The 14,018-nt window shown below is 38.9% G+C and overlaps 1 protein-coding gene across 1 annotated transcript in view; it reads right to left on the bottom strand.

Annotated features, from left to right (window-relative positions):
- Positions 1-14,018, bottom strand: part of Taf4b (TATA-box binding protein associated factor 4b) — a 115,466-nt gene that overhangs the window by 71,976 nt on the left and 29,472 nt on the right. Inside the window, exons 7-9 of the mRNA XM_031365034.1 lie at positions 10,318-10,917; positions 956-1,073; positions 315-423 (exon numbers count right to left, since the gene is read on the bottom strand). Coding sequence (XP_031220894.1) covers positions 315-423; positions 956-1,073; positions 10,318-10,917 — 827 coding nt within the window. The remainder of the gene's footprint in view (positions 1-314; positions 424-955; positions 1,074-10,317; positions 10,918-14,018) is intronic.

Raw genomic sequence — 14,018 nt, 5'->3', positions numbered from 1 at the left:
TTATAAATTACACTCCAAAAAATTCTGTTAGAAATTTTAATTTTTAATTTTATTTAATGTATATGGTTGTTTTGCCCACATTATGTCCGTGAATTGCATGTGGAGGCCAGAAAAAGGCATTAGATCCATTAGAAATAAGGTTATGAATTCCCATGTGGGTGCTAGGAATCAAACCAGGGCTATCTCTTATTAGAATGCTTACTGAATTTAAAACATTCAAATCTGTTTATTTAGACATTATTCTTCACCATCCTTTTTCCCTGAAACTTGACGTCCATACATCAGACCAAGCTTTAACTACTGACTTCCTTTACCTGAAGCATGTTGGTCCATTCTCTTTTATTTTATTGTTCTGAATAGATGTTTGAGCTTGAAGCGACAAAAGTTTATTTCCAGGAAGAGTAATTTGCTTTATGATGGAAGCTGTAAAAACAAAACAAGAAAGAAAATAGTAGAATACCTCCCCCAAAAGGCAATCATGTCACATTAGGAAAAATTCAGTAAATTTCTAGTAAATATGAAATAATCAAAAAATGTCTTAAGCTGCCCAGAACTATGTTTAAATTTAAATAAGCTAATGAATGTAAACCCTGTATAAGAAATCAGCTTACAAACAACTCTGGATTACGTTTTTATATAGTTTCAAATTGTCTTTAGAATTAACATCATTATAAAAAACATCATGCTTGAAAGGTAACTGTTGATCATATTTCATTTATATTGGTTTATTTTTAATACGATTTACTGCTAGAATGTTTTACATAATATAATACTTTAAGCAATTGTTTATTTCAAAACAATATATAAGTCTACAATGTAATGTTTATGTAAATGAAACAGATCTTTTAGTCTTCTCTTGATTTCTCTTGTCTTAACACAACAGGTACAAGCCCTGCCATGTTCCAGATGCACGGGGTGAAGCTGGGATGCAAGCATGTCCGTGGAGGAAACTTACTAGTAGGCATTACCACATGCACTGGTGTCTTCTGCCCACAGGTCTGAGTGCTCAATGGCGAGGAATAGGAAATAGAGGTCACCTGATTCACGTTGTTTGCTGAAGGCTGCTGGACGACCTGAAACAACAAGAACTCATTATGTCACTCAAGAAAGCTTTAGCAATGGACAGAGCTACTATTTCTAATAGTTTGGTTTTGTTTAGCTACATATACCTCTAGCCAGAACACCAATAGCTTGCACTCTAAGATCAAGAATTGACAAATGGGACCTCATAAAGTTGCAAAGCTTCTGTAAGGCAAAAGACACTGTCAATAGGACAAAACGGCAACCAATAAATTGGGAAAAGGTCTTTAGCAATCCTATATCTGATAGAGGGCTAATGTCCAACATACACAAAGAACTGAAGAAGTTAGACTCCAGAGAACCAAATAACCCGAATACCAAATGGCTGAGAAGCACTTAAAGAAATGTTCAACATCCTTAGTCATCAGGGAAATGAAAATCAAAACAACCCTGAGATTCCACCTCATACCAGTCAGAATGGCTAGTATAAAAAACTCAGGTGACAGCAGATGCTGGAGAGGTTGTGGGAAGAGAGGACCACAACTCCATTGCTGGTGAGATTGCAAGCTGGTACAACCACTCTGGAAATCAGTTTGGCAGTTCCTCCGGAAATTGGACATACTACTACCAGAGGATCTAGCTATACCACTCCTGGGCATATACCCAGAAGATGTTCTAACATGTAATAGGGACACATGCTCCACAGCAACTTTATTTATAATAGCCAGAAACTGGAAACAACAGTTTCCAGATGTCCCTCAACAGAGGAATGGATACAGAAAATGTGGTATATCTATACAATAGAGTACTACTCAGCTATTAAAAACAAGGAATTTATGAAATTCTTGGGGAAATGGATGGATCTGGAGAATATCAACCTGAGTGAGGTAACCCAATCACAAAAGAACATCCTTGGTATGCATTCACTGAGAAGTGGTTATTAGCCCAGAAGATCAGAATACACAAAATACAATACACAAACCACAAGAAACTCAAAAAGGAAGACCAAAATGTGGATACTTCATTCCTTCTTAAAAGGGGGAACAAAATTCTCATGGAAGGAGTTGCAGAGACAAACTATGGAGCAGAGACTGAAGGAAGGACAAGCCAGAGACTGCTCCACCTGTGAACAAAACAAAACCATCTATACCACTACATGGATTAAGCAATGATCAATTCTTACACAATCATGTTTCACCTATGCCTTTTACTCACTTTCCAATTATTTAAAACAAATCTAAGAAATATTTTTATCCATAATAGTTCAAAATATATCTACCAACGATAAAGACTTCTATCTACTATTTTTATAAAAATGTTATTCTAGACCCATCAGAAAATGTTATTCTCCCAAATAATAGTTACAGGAATACAGTAGTAACAGTTGGGGATAAAGAAAGAGAAGTTACAGTGCTAACAAGATAATTACTTTTAGCTTCAAAGAAAAGACAAAAAAGCTGACTGTCATATTATTACTTCAAAGAAGTCATCATGTATTTGAGCCAGCTACTGATAGGGAGATATATAAAAGTTCTTAAATTTCTCTATGTTTATTATAAAGAGTATGATCTGCCCAAGAGACATGCTTCTGAGTAAAAATTTACAAAAAAAGTTTTTTTATCTGTAATTAGAATGTACAAATCTATTGTGTGCAACTAAATACATATCTCAAGCAGGCATGGTAGCACTTGGGAGACAGGAAGATCTCTGTGAGTTCCTAGTCTGCACAGCAAAGCTGAAGGCCAGCCAGAGCTATGCAGTAAGACCTGTCTCAAAAAAAAAAGATGAAGTAACAAGAAGTGCAAGCATTTTAGTGTCTTCTTGGAGAATAATAAACAGAATAAAAAAATACTATTGTTATCACTCTTCGATAATAGAAATCTCCTAGCAAGGAAATTATAAGTTAGAATAATTCAATTGCCATCACTCTTCAGTAAGAGAAAAGTTCTGTGTGTTTATGTTTTGTTTCTAAGACAGAGTCTCAAACTATATAGCTTAGGTGGATTTAAACCTGTGATCCTTCTGCTTCAGCCTGAGTGACTAGGACTGCAGGCCTGAGCCGTAAAGTCAGGGTAGAAATAACGCATGTCAAAGATGCAGAGATCAGGCATATTCTGAAGCATTGGGACTTGGGTTTAAAGTTCACGAAGCAATACACCTTTATGAACTCAGAAAAGAATCTCCATAATTTTGTCTTTTCACCCTATAATTTTGTTTTTCCATCTCCAAAAAATATTCAGTTTTCTCTCCAAAATTATCTGACTTTCTTGGAGGAAAAAAAAAAGGCCAGGGATTTTTTAATTAACTTTCTCATTCTTGAATTTGCTTGCAAATGCTGTGGATTTGTGTAATTTTACTTTTAATTTAATCTGGTAAAACTAATTATAGAAATTTAAATTTTAAAAATGAACTGACTAAAATTATAATTTTTGTGTGCTGAATTAAATTAGCTTTGCTAACAAAAACGGAAAGCGGTCTTTTGTTTAAACGAATAAAACAGTTTTTACACAAACAGCTGAAAGAAAACTTTTAAGCATCAAATTGAGGGAGTAGGAGTTAGATTCCCTGGTAGGCAGACAGGTAGAGAGGCCATGTCTAGGCAATAAAGATGATAAACTTCTAAGCTTCTCTCTCCAGGGAGATGCACTGGCTCAAAGCAGGACAAGTTACTCAACAGTTGTGAAGCAATCAGCCACCCTGTTCTTCCACTGACAACCCTATATTACAAAGGAAGACTCTTCCGAGCCTTGACAAGCCTCAGCCCTGGAGAAGAAAGCAGACCTCGACTTTGCAGGGGGTCTTTTCCTGTGCATCTGTGATGTGTGTACCCTCATCCTTAGTAAAAGCCTGTCTTCAGCTGCTGACTCTACCTGCTCCTGTCTGTAGTGAGCTCTCTCTAGTTACCCATTTCACTGGAGCTTCCCTGCCTTTCAATCATTTAATGGAGAATATGAGCTGGACCAAAACCCATAGACAGTAACAAAAACCATCTGAATGTTTCTATACAAAAAACTTAAGGGCAAAATAGTAAGTTTAGTATTTATGTTGAGTGTATAATTACTATATGAAAAATGATAAAGAGGCAGTAAGTTTAGCCACACAAAAAAATTGAATTCTTACAAAAATTTCCAGAACTACCAAGTAGGTTCACACTTCAAGTATTTTAGTAAAAAACAGAAAGCTTACACCTAAAAACAACTGAACAATTTTAGTTCATAGAGCCCTTGAATATAATAAACAAGAATCAACAAGGGCAAAAAGGTAGAATGTAAAGAAAAGAGAACACGCAGTAGTAAATCTACCTTTTAAAGAGGTAGTAGTCAAAATATAAAATTTCATAAAATAATATGAATTGAAACTAGGTAATGGTAGTTTGGAAGAATTCTTGCAACTCGAAGTTCAGTTAGAAATCTTATTCAAAAGCCTAAAGATATAAAAATTCTCCAAAATTATACTAACCAAAAATAAATATTAAGAAAACCTTAAGCTCATAATTAATTATCATAGTATAAATATATACATCATCAATTGGCTGACTACAGAACAAAATCTAAAAGATGCCATTGATGCTGTTTATTAAAAAAAAAGTAGTATTGAGGTAAGGCTCATCTCAGAAAGGCCCTATTGTAAGCAGATGCTCTCTTCCATAAAGCTAGACTCCAAAACAGATTATCAAGTCTGACAAGCTGACCACTGCTCATGAATGAAGAAGAAAAGAAAGACATGTCAATAAAGCATGTGATAAAGAATGCCTGAAGAGAAAGGGGCTGAGTAGAGTTTCAGGGCCACAAGATGGGCTGGGACTTTTGCAAATGTAGCTGTGACCACAGGTCATCGGGAAGTTCTCGGAACACATGCCAAAACTAGATGTTGTGTCCTCCTCACCTTTGATCCTATGACCCTGGGCATGTTAGAGCGCCTGGGAGTGGAGCTTCCTCTGGGTGTTGTGGGACTGGCTGCAGAGTTTGCGCTCAAGGTCTGTTCAGGGCACAGGCCCAGACATACTGGAAGGAACGGGTGCCACTGGGCTGGTGGAGTTCCTGTGTGCCTGGGTCCCGCTGGTCCCAGTTACTCTGGGTGTTGGGACAGATGTTGTGTCCTCCTCACCTCTGATCCTCGTCAAAACTAGAAACTGGTATAGTTTCAGGAAAGCAACAGTATGGTCTCCTTTAGCCTCTCTGCTTTTGAGTTTTTGATTTAAGTAACATGGTGTAATTTGCAGACATGTGATCTGATTAGTGAAAAACCATGCTCTTTTTCAAAGCTAGGTCCTCTTAAACCATTTTTCCAGAACCCATGAGGTAATTATGCTCTATTCTCCTCTTGATGTAAGAGCTGCTTAGAACTGATCCAATCTTTCTCAGACTTTTAATAAATATAAGAAATCATAAATAATTGACTGTCAAATTGTGTCTATGTGGTTTTAATGATGTTGAGATTCTATTTTAAGGCAGTGCCTGGAAAGACATGCCCTGAATTAAATAAAGTTATCATTCACCAAAAAACTCTACACCTGACATCCAGGTGCACATTCTTCATAATACAGCCTTTTCATAAAGAGTAGCCTGACCACAGATATGATCCAATGCAGACATGTTTGTTTTTAAATGGCCGCAAGTGCTATTTCTTATAAACTATAAAGAATGTTTGCTTGCTTGTTTCTTTTTAGTATTCCTAAACATTTTTCCCCTCACCTAAACATAGAATTAAACTGGATTATATTTTATAATAGACTCAATGGCCGGGCAGTGGTGGCTCACGCCTTTAATCCCAGCACTTGGGAGGCAGTGGCAGGTGGATTTCTGAGTTCCAGGCCAGCCTGGTCTACAGAGTGAGTTCCAGGACAGCCAGGGCTACACAGAGAAACCCTGTCTCAAAAAACAAAACAAAACAAAAAAAAACAAAACAAACAAAACAAAACAAAAGACAAAAAAATAGACTCAATTATATTTTTAAATTATTTTTCAACTTTAAATTCAATTTAATTTCCAAGGCTATAGAGGAGACACTTGTTGCTCTTACAGAGGACTTATGCATGACTCACATCACCCATGTAGTAGCTCACCAACATCTATAACTCCAGTTCCAAGGACTCCTATACCCTCTTCTGATCTCCAAAGGCACCAGGCACACATAGTGCACAAACATAAATTCATTAAAAATACTCATAAACCTAGATATGTCTTTAAACTAAAAAAACTAACACCAATAAAAATTTCTAAAGTTGAAGTTAAATAGATCTACCTGAATACCCAGCAATACCACTCTTAGGAATATACCCAAAAGATGCCCCACCATGCCACAGGGGAATGTGTTCTACTATGTACAGAGTGGCCTTATTTGTGATAGCCAGAAGCTAGAAACAACTAATAGCCAGATGTCCCACATCTAATGCATATAGAAAATGTGGTTCATTTATGCAGTGGAATACTACTCAGCTATTAAGAACAAGGACATCTTGAGTTTTGCAGGCAAATGCAAATATCACTAGAAAATATCATCCTGAGTAAGGTAACTCAAGACCCAAAAGGACATGCATTTTATGTACTCACTAATAAGTGGATATTAGCAAAAAAAGAAAGAGAGAGGAAGAAAGAGAGAAAGAGAAAGACAGACAGAAAGAAAGAAAGAAAAGTACGAAATACTCAAGATACAATTCATAGAATTCAAAAAGGTCAACAAGCTGAAGGGCCCAAGTGAGGACTCCTTGGTCCCATTTGGGAGAGAGAAGAAAGCAATTACAAATAGGGAGGGAGGGAGGGGCCTGGGAGGGAAAGTGGATGGTGTGGGGTGGGGAGTGAGGTCCTGATCTGGTAGTGGGTGAGGGAAAAGGCCTGAAACCCTGAGGGCCAGCAGAAAAAATGGAAGCAGGTATCCTCGGAAGGTAAGAGATTGGGGGGACCCTCCAGAATGCACCAGAGACCTGGGAGGGGAGAGACTCTCAGAACTCAGAGGGAGAGGACTTAGATGAAATGCCAGACAGTAGGGAGAGGGAACTTAAAGAGCACATCTCCAGTAGGAAGACAGGGCATCAAGTGAGGGAGGGGGTTGCCATTCCACTGTCACAACTCTGACCCATATTTGTTCCTGTCTGAATGAACTTCAGGGATGAAAATGGAGAGGAGCCTGAAGAAAAGAAAGTCCAGCAACAGGTCCAAAGTGGGATCCAGCTCAAGGGGAGGTCCCAAGGCCTGACACTATTACTGAGGCTATGGAGTGCTCACAAAAAGGGACCTATCATGAATGACTCCGCTCTAGAAGACCTAACAAGCAGCTCAAAGAGCCAGATGCAGATATTTGCACCCAACCAATGGACAGAAGCTGCTGACCCCTGTGGTTGAATTAGGTAAAGGCTGTAAGAAACTGAGGAGCAGGGTGACCCTATAGGAGGACCAGCAGTCTCAATCAACACCAAGATCTTTCAACACTGGACCACCAACCAGGTAGCATATACCAGCTGATATGAGGCCTCCAACACACATATAGTAGAGGACTGCAGGGTCTGGGTTCAGTCAGAGAAGATGCACCTAACCCTCAAGAGATTGGAGGCCCCAGGGAGTTTAGAGGTCTGGTTGGGTAGGAGGGATGGGGGGAGGGGACATCCTCATGGAACAGTGGGAGGGTGAAAGGGGGGAGGGGGGAGTAAAATCTGGAGTGTAAAAGAATAAATAAATAAATAAATAAATAATTACCAATTTTTCAACTGAACTTTTGAAAGCATGTCTTAGCTCAATCTAGAGCATTATGATTTTAGTTGCTGTGAGTAAATGTTATAAAATGAATTTACAGTGTAGCTTTACTATCTTTCCTACTATGGTTTTTTCCTACTTAACAGGTGTGAGGTGGAAAACATCTTAAGGTTTACCATTAGATTTTCTGTGATTCTAATGATTTCCAGTGAACAATATGTCAAACCTCCAAGAGGCACATGCTGTCAAGATATTATCACCAGCAGCTTTCTGCTTTAGGACACTCTAGAAAACTGGAAGTTTTTTCTGAAAGAATAAGCCACTAGATAGGTCACTTAGTATGTCACTTAGTTTTCTCTTGCCTTTTTTTATCATAAAAATTAGCTTTAAATTTGTAACACATTAATGATATACTTCTCCTAGAAATATATGCAAGTGACAAAGCATTATCTCAGCTCATGGACCTTTACACTCGATCGAGCCAGTCAATGAGATTAGCACCAACTTAAGAACTAATAATGGCCACTAGAGAAGATTCTAACTAATCCTGCTCAATTCTACCAAAGACAGACCTTTCCCTGGAACAGCTCCTCAAATTCTTTGGTTCTCAATCCCACTGTCCAGAACAATATTGAAGAATCACTGATTTTAAGAATGTTTCCTGCTGGGTGGTGGCATATTCCTTTTATGCCAGGACTCAGGAGACAGAGGCAGCTGAATCTCTGAGTTTGCAGGGAGATTGATGTACATAGTGAGTTCCAGGACAAGCAATGCTACAAAGTGAGACCCTATTCCCTGCCCTCCTCAGAAAGAATACTTTATAACCTGGTTTAACTTCATGTATCCAGTAAAATCCTGCCCTAACCTGTCCACTGCTCCACTTGAAATTCAAATGGAGAATGTTTGTTAAGGGTAAGAAGATGAGAGTTCTCTAAGTGATTGTTATCTTGACTACCCAATTAGACTGTCCTTCAATCTGGTCACCTTCTCTGCCTGAAGCTGCCTTAGAAGACAATCACTTGCAGATGCTGCCTCTGCCTCTTCACACAGTAAAACTAGGAAGCATACACAAGACAAATAGAGTAAACTCAATCAAGAGACCCAAAAAGCACCGTACCTAACACAAAAGTTTATAAAAAAGAACAGCAATCAAACAATCAAAAGAACAACAAGATGTGATAAGAACTTTGTTAGAAAACTGATTTTAAATTAATTCACCATATAGTATCTGGGTCAACACTATCTTCATAATGTGCAAAGAATGTGTCTTTTCCTGAACAAAGTAGAAAATTTTAAACAACGTCTAATCAATAAACAGCTAAAATTCCCTTCTTTTATCAAAGATCTATTCAACCTACCAGGAATAAGAAAAAATACACCTCTATCTATTCACTGCACATACTTTCTTCCTTATTCCTTAGCATTTTTTTTTTAAATATTAAAAGCAAAAAGCAGCACAAGAGCCACACCTAATGGCATAGGCCTATGATAGTAGTTACTTGACAGGATAAGGCAGAAGGACTGAAAGTTCAAGGTCAGCCTGGCAAACGAGTGAAGAAAAAGAAGGAAGGTGCGAAGGTGCTGGAGGAATGGTTCAGCGGATCATTACATAAAAGCTTCGAAAAGTGGAGCATGCCTGTAAGTGCAATACTGGAGAAAGTGAAACAGCACACGACTCCACTGAGAAGGGGATGGAGAGATAGCTCTATTGTTAAAGAGTGTTTTCTACTCTCCCAGAGGACACAAAGTTCCCCCACAATTGTATGTAATTCCAGCTCCCACTCTGGCCACTTCAGGCACCAGAAAATAGGTGGCACACATTCATTCACACATATACACATAAATAAAAGTCAATCTTAAAAGAAAAATAAGGTGGACAGCAATCCAGAAGAAACCCCATTGCCAACCTTTTGACACACACACACACACAAACACACACAAACATAAAGAGAGAGAGGAAAAGGGAGAGGAAAGGGGGAGAGGGACAGGGAGGGGGAGAATGAAGAGGGAAGGGAAGGGGAGAGGTGGGAGAAGGAGAAAAGGAGGAGGAGGTAGAGGAAGGAAAGGTAGAAGGAGAGGGAAGGGGGAGAGGAAGGTGGGGGAGGGAGAGGGAGAGGGAGAGGGAGAGGGAGAGGGAGAGAGGGAGAAGGAGAGGGACAGAAACAGATCTAGATGGAGACCCAGATCAGCAAAGAGACACACAGAGACACAAAGGCAATTTAGTCTCAAATTTTAAAAAGTTTTTAAAAGGCCAATGATATAGCTCAGTGGTAGAATGTTTGCCCAGAATGCTTAAGAATGCACAATCTGTAGCACTGAAAAAGAAAGAAGGGAAGGAGGGAAGAAAAGAGGAAGGGTAAAGAGCAGGAAGGGAAGGGGAGAGGCAAATATACATAACATTTTGAAGTACACAGTCGTAAGTTCCTTAACTCTCAAATGTTCAGTAAAAACTATGTGTGAGTTGTCTATACAACTATAGAGAGGGCAACTGACCAAGTGAGGCTAAAAGAATTTTTCCTAGTCAAATTCAGAAAGTATACAGAGTCTTGACAGTTTTCTGAATGTGTGATATTTTGAATGACTGGGGAAGAAATGAAATGGTACTCACTAGTTGCTTGACTTTGGCTGCCTGTGGAATGCCAGCTGACTGTGGAAGGAGGGGGCTCGGCTGTGCAATGATCTGGACTGGAGTGCCAATGGCAGGTTTATCGGCTTTGGTCCCAGCAGAGGTAATGGCAGGCTTCACAGATGGAAGACAAAGAGGTGTAGAGGATGCTTCTCCAAAAGTTGCTGATGGAACAGCCAGTGTTACTGTTGCCCCAGACACAACTGGATTTTCAGTCTGAAGGGACACTGCTGCCACTGTATTTGGTACCGATGTTGTAAGTGGTTTTGAAGTCTGCAGCAAAACAGTTGTAGCTGTTGTACCTCCTGTTGCAGCAGCTGGGGCCACAGAATGCAATGTCACGACTCCAGTGCTTGCTCCTCCTGGACCAGCAAGTGGATTCAGAGTCTGTTGAACAGACAGAGTTCTGGGTGCTGTTGCTCCAGAGACAAGGACTGGGGAAACTGTACTTGTCACCACAGGAGAAGTCGCTGTTGTCATGGTACAGGAGGAAATGACCACATCACCAGAAACTTCCTGAACACAGTTCTCAATGAAGCTCTGCGAGTTTGGAAGGAGCTGTCTTAAGGCAACCACACTCTTCTAGAAACAGTAGAGGAAAGGAACACACAGGTAACTGAATAAGCTAAGAATAAAGCAAAATTTGTATTAAACAACATCAAGTTAAGTAAGTACATCAAGTGTTTCAGCTGAGAAAACTTATCATTTTTGTTTTCCTATCAGTATCCAGATATAATAAATTTAAAGGTTAAAGTGCTTTCTTAGTGAAAAAATAATTTAAATTAAAAAGTAATAAACCTATTTTGGATATGCCACTGATCAACTTGATAAAATAAAACACTGTAGCATACTTCTCCCTACCCATTTAAGCCCATAGGCAGATTATTATTACTTTAGTTTTACATATATATGTATATGTGTGTACATGTATATATGTATATATATATACATATATATACATATATATATAAATAAATTTATATACATTTATTTATATGTATATATACATATATAAAGAAAATTATTTATAACATAGACAAATCAGGGTCATTTTGTTAAATACCTTTCAAGCACTGAAAGTAAAGCCTTTACATCAAAATAAAACTAACACAAAACAAAAAACTATCTTAGTTTCAATTGGAAATACAAATGAAAGCTCTCAGAAAACCTAATTGGAACAAATGTTAAAGTAATGAGAGTTAAACAGACAATGTAAATATGTATTTAATTATCTCTTAATCATACCAGGATTAACCTGAAAGGCCAAATGTATCCTCTTCTCTATGAGGCATTAGTACTCAAACTCTCTTCGCTCTAGGTGATACCAGGAGATAGCAAGTTAAAAGAAAAGGAAAAGGAAAAGAAAAAAAAGAAGAAAAAAAAAGGAGCCATGGGATTCACAGGTCTTCAGAAAGCAGATCAGGAAAGTAATGACAGGGAAAACAAGCAAATCCTATGCTTAGTAAACTACCCCCAAAACCAGTAAGAGTCAGAATGGAGGACTCTGTGGGAGGTAAAGCTGCTCCCAGAAGCCAGAAGCCATTAAAAGAACTTCTCATTACCAGCAGTGAGCTATTGCTTCAAGTTGTTAGTCAGAGAGTCCAAAGACCCCAAAACAATATATAGGATTGCCTCTGCTGTTGGTTGCTCACAAGACATAACCAAGGAGACCCTATTTCTAGGGTCGCAGAAAAGGAAAAACCAAGTTGAAACTGAGCTGGCAGCTCTTCCTTGCTGGTAACCCTCACAGTCCTCAGATGTGCTATTTAGGCCACTCAGGAGAAAAGGCAAAGGTTTTATTCAGCTGTGGATTTTACATGTGCCAAGACCAAATAACCAGTCAAGATGCACTCACTAGTTCAACGATGGCAATTCTGCTACAGAGGTGATTGACTGCTGAGATCCTGCAACTGTAAGCCTGTTCAGAATCCCTGAGTTGAGGAGGTCATAGGCCCTGGAAACAACATTATTGCTATTCTTTTGTTAAATGAGCATTATATACCCCCCAAATTGCTTTGTAAATAACTACATTTGTGTCTCTAGATTAGTGCTGCTGTTAGCTTTGGGTCGCAGAAGCTTCTTTTTGCAATGGTCAGTGTAAGAGTTGTAAGCATGTTAGTGTTCACTATATAAAGATTATCCTTGTATTATTCAAATGCTGATGGCTGTGCCCCCATATATGGTTGTAAAACATTGCTCCCCAATTATTCCCTGATTATTCAATAAAGCTGACCAGCCTATGACTGAGCAGAGGAGAGAATAGCAAGGACTTCTTCCCAGCCGGGAGGGGGAGGGGAAGGGGAGGGGAAGAGGAGAAGGACAAGTGGGGATCTGCCATGAAGGGAGAGTCCAGGAGACACCATGAGAAAAAACCTAGGGCTGAGAGAGTCAGAACAATACTAAATGCAAGTAGCCATGGGAATTTTAGCTGGGAGGTAGCCAGATTATCTTAGAGAATTAGAAAAGATTAGTAACTGCTCAGTTATTATTATACTCTTAAAGCTTGTAGAATAAATATAATAGTCTCTCAATTATTTGGGACCTAGCTGGGTTAAGAAAAAAACTGCCACTTTTTAAAAACACCACTAATAAACCAGAGACTACTTAGTCAACGCACTAAGGAGAAGTAGCCACTCATAAGTGAGATGTATATATCAACCCCTCAAGGCTCAGGATATCACACAAGTGGGGAAAGAATGTTATAGCAGCAGAGGAAGGGGACATAGGTGTGGAACATGGATTCCATCTGTGATTCCCTTCACAGGGACTGTATAAAGGGAAAAATGGGGGGAGGATTTAGTAGGGAGATTGACAGTAGAGAGAGGTAATGAAAACTATGGATATCTAAGAAGGCACATGGAAACCTACTATTCTATATATTTCATATGTACATGTATGAATATATACAATGAAGTGTTTATTTGGAGTTACACAGAGAATGATGTGCCACCAAGAAGCCATGGGATGTCAAATAAAAAGCCCAGTACTAAGTTTGGGTTAACTCTTTCAACCTGTTGGCCAAAGGTGTCCCAGAAACCCCTAAGGCAATACAGGCTATATCTACTTGGTAAGACACCACACACTAGCCACAGGTCATGGAGAAGCCAAGTTGGAACTAACCAGGAAGCTACCTCCCTAATGGATAGTTTTCACTGTACTGGATGGTATTATACAGGCTACTGGATGTAAGTTATTCATGGTCTTAGCTAGAGAAACCTGTGAATTATAGTAACGACTGGCTTGGCAAAAAAATACACTCATGAGTGCAATACTGGCAAAGATATTACAGAGTTTGAGGCCAGCTGGGCATATAGACTGAGTTCCCTGACAGCCAGGCTACCCAGAGAAATCCTGTCTCAAAAAACAAAAACAAACAAACAAACAAAACAGGAAAAAAGAAAAACGAATAAAGAGGTGACTCTCCAGTTAAGACCAGTAGTTAAGCCCTCTTTTCCAGAGGACCCCAATTCATTTCTCCACTAGGTGCCTCATAATCACCAGCAACTCCAGCTTCAGGGTATGAGAAACTTTCTTCTGGTCTCTGAGAATATACAAGCATGCAATGGCATATACTCAAATGGACACATACACATGAATTAAAAACAAACGTTTACAAAAAGAGACAGCTGTATCGATTTCTCGGTGGTTAAAAGCAGTCACTGTTCTTGTAGATGACCCAGGTT

This window comes from Mastomys coucha, unplaced genomic scaffold (genome assembly GCF_008632895.1).
Source record: "Mastomys coucha isolate ucsf_1 unplaced genomic scaffold, UCSF_Mcou_1 pScaffold13, whole genome shotgun sequence".
Taxonomy (NCBI): Eukaryota; Metazoa; Chordata; class Mammalia; order Rodentia; family Muridae; genus Mastomys; species Mastomys coucha.
This window is presented reverse-complemented; position numbering and strand designations above follow the sequence as displayed.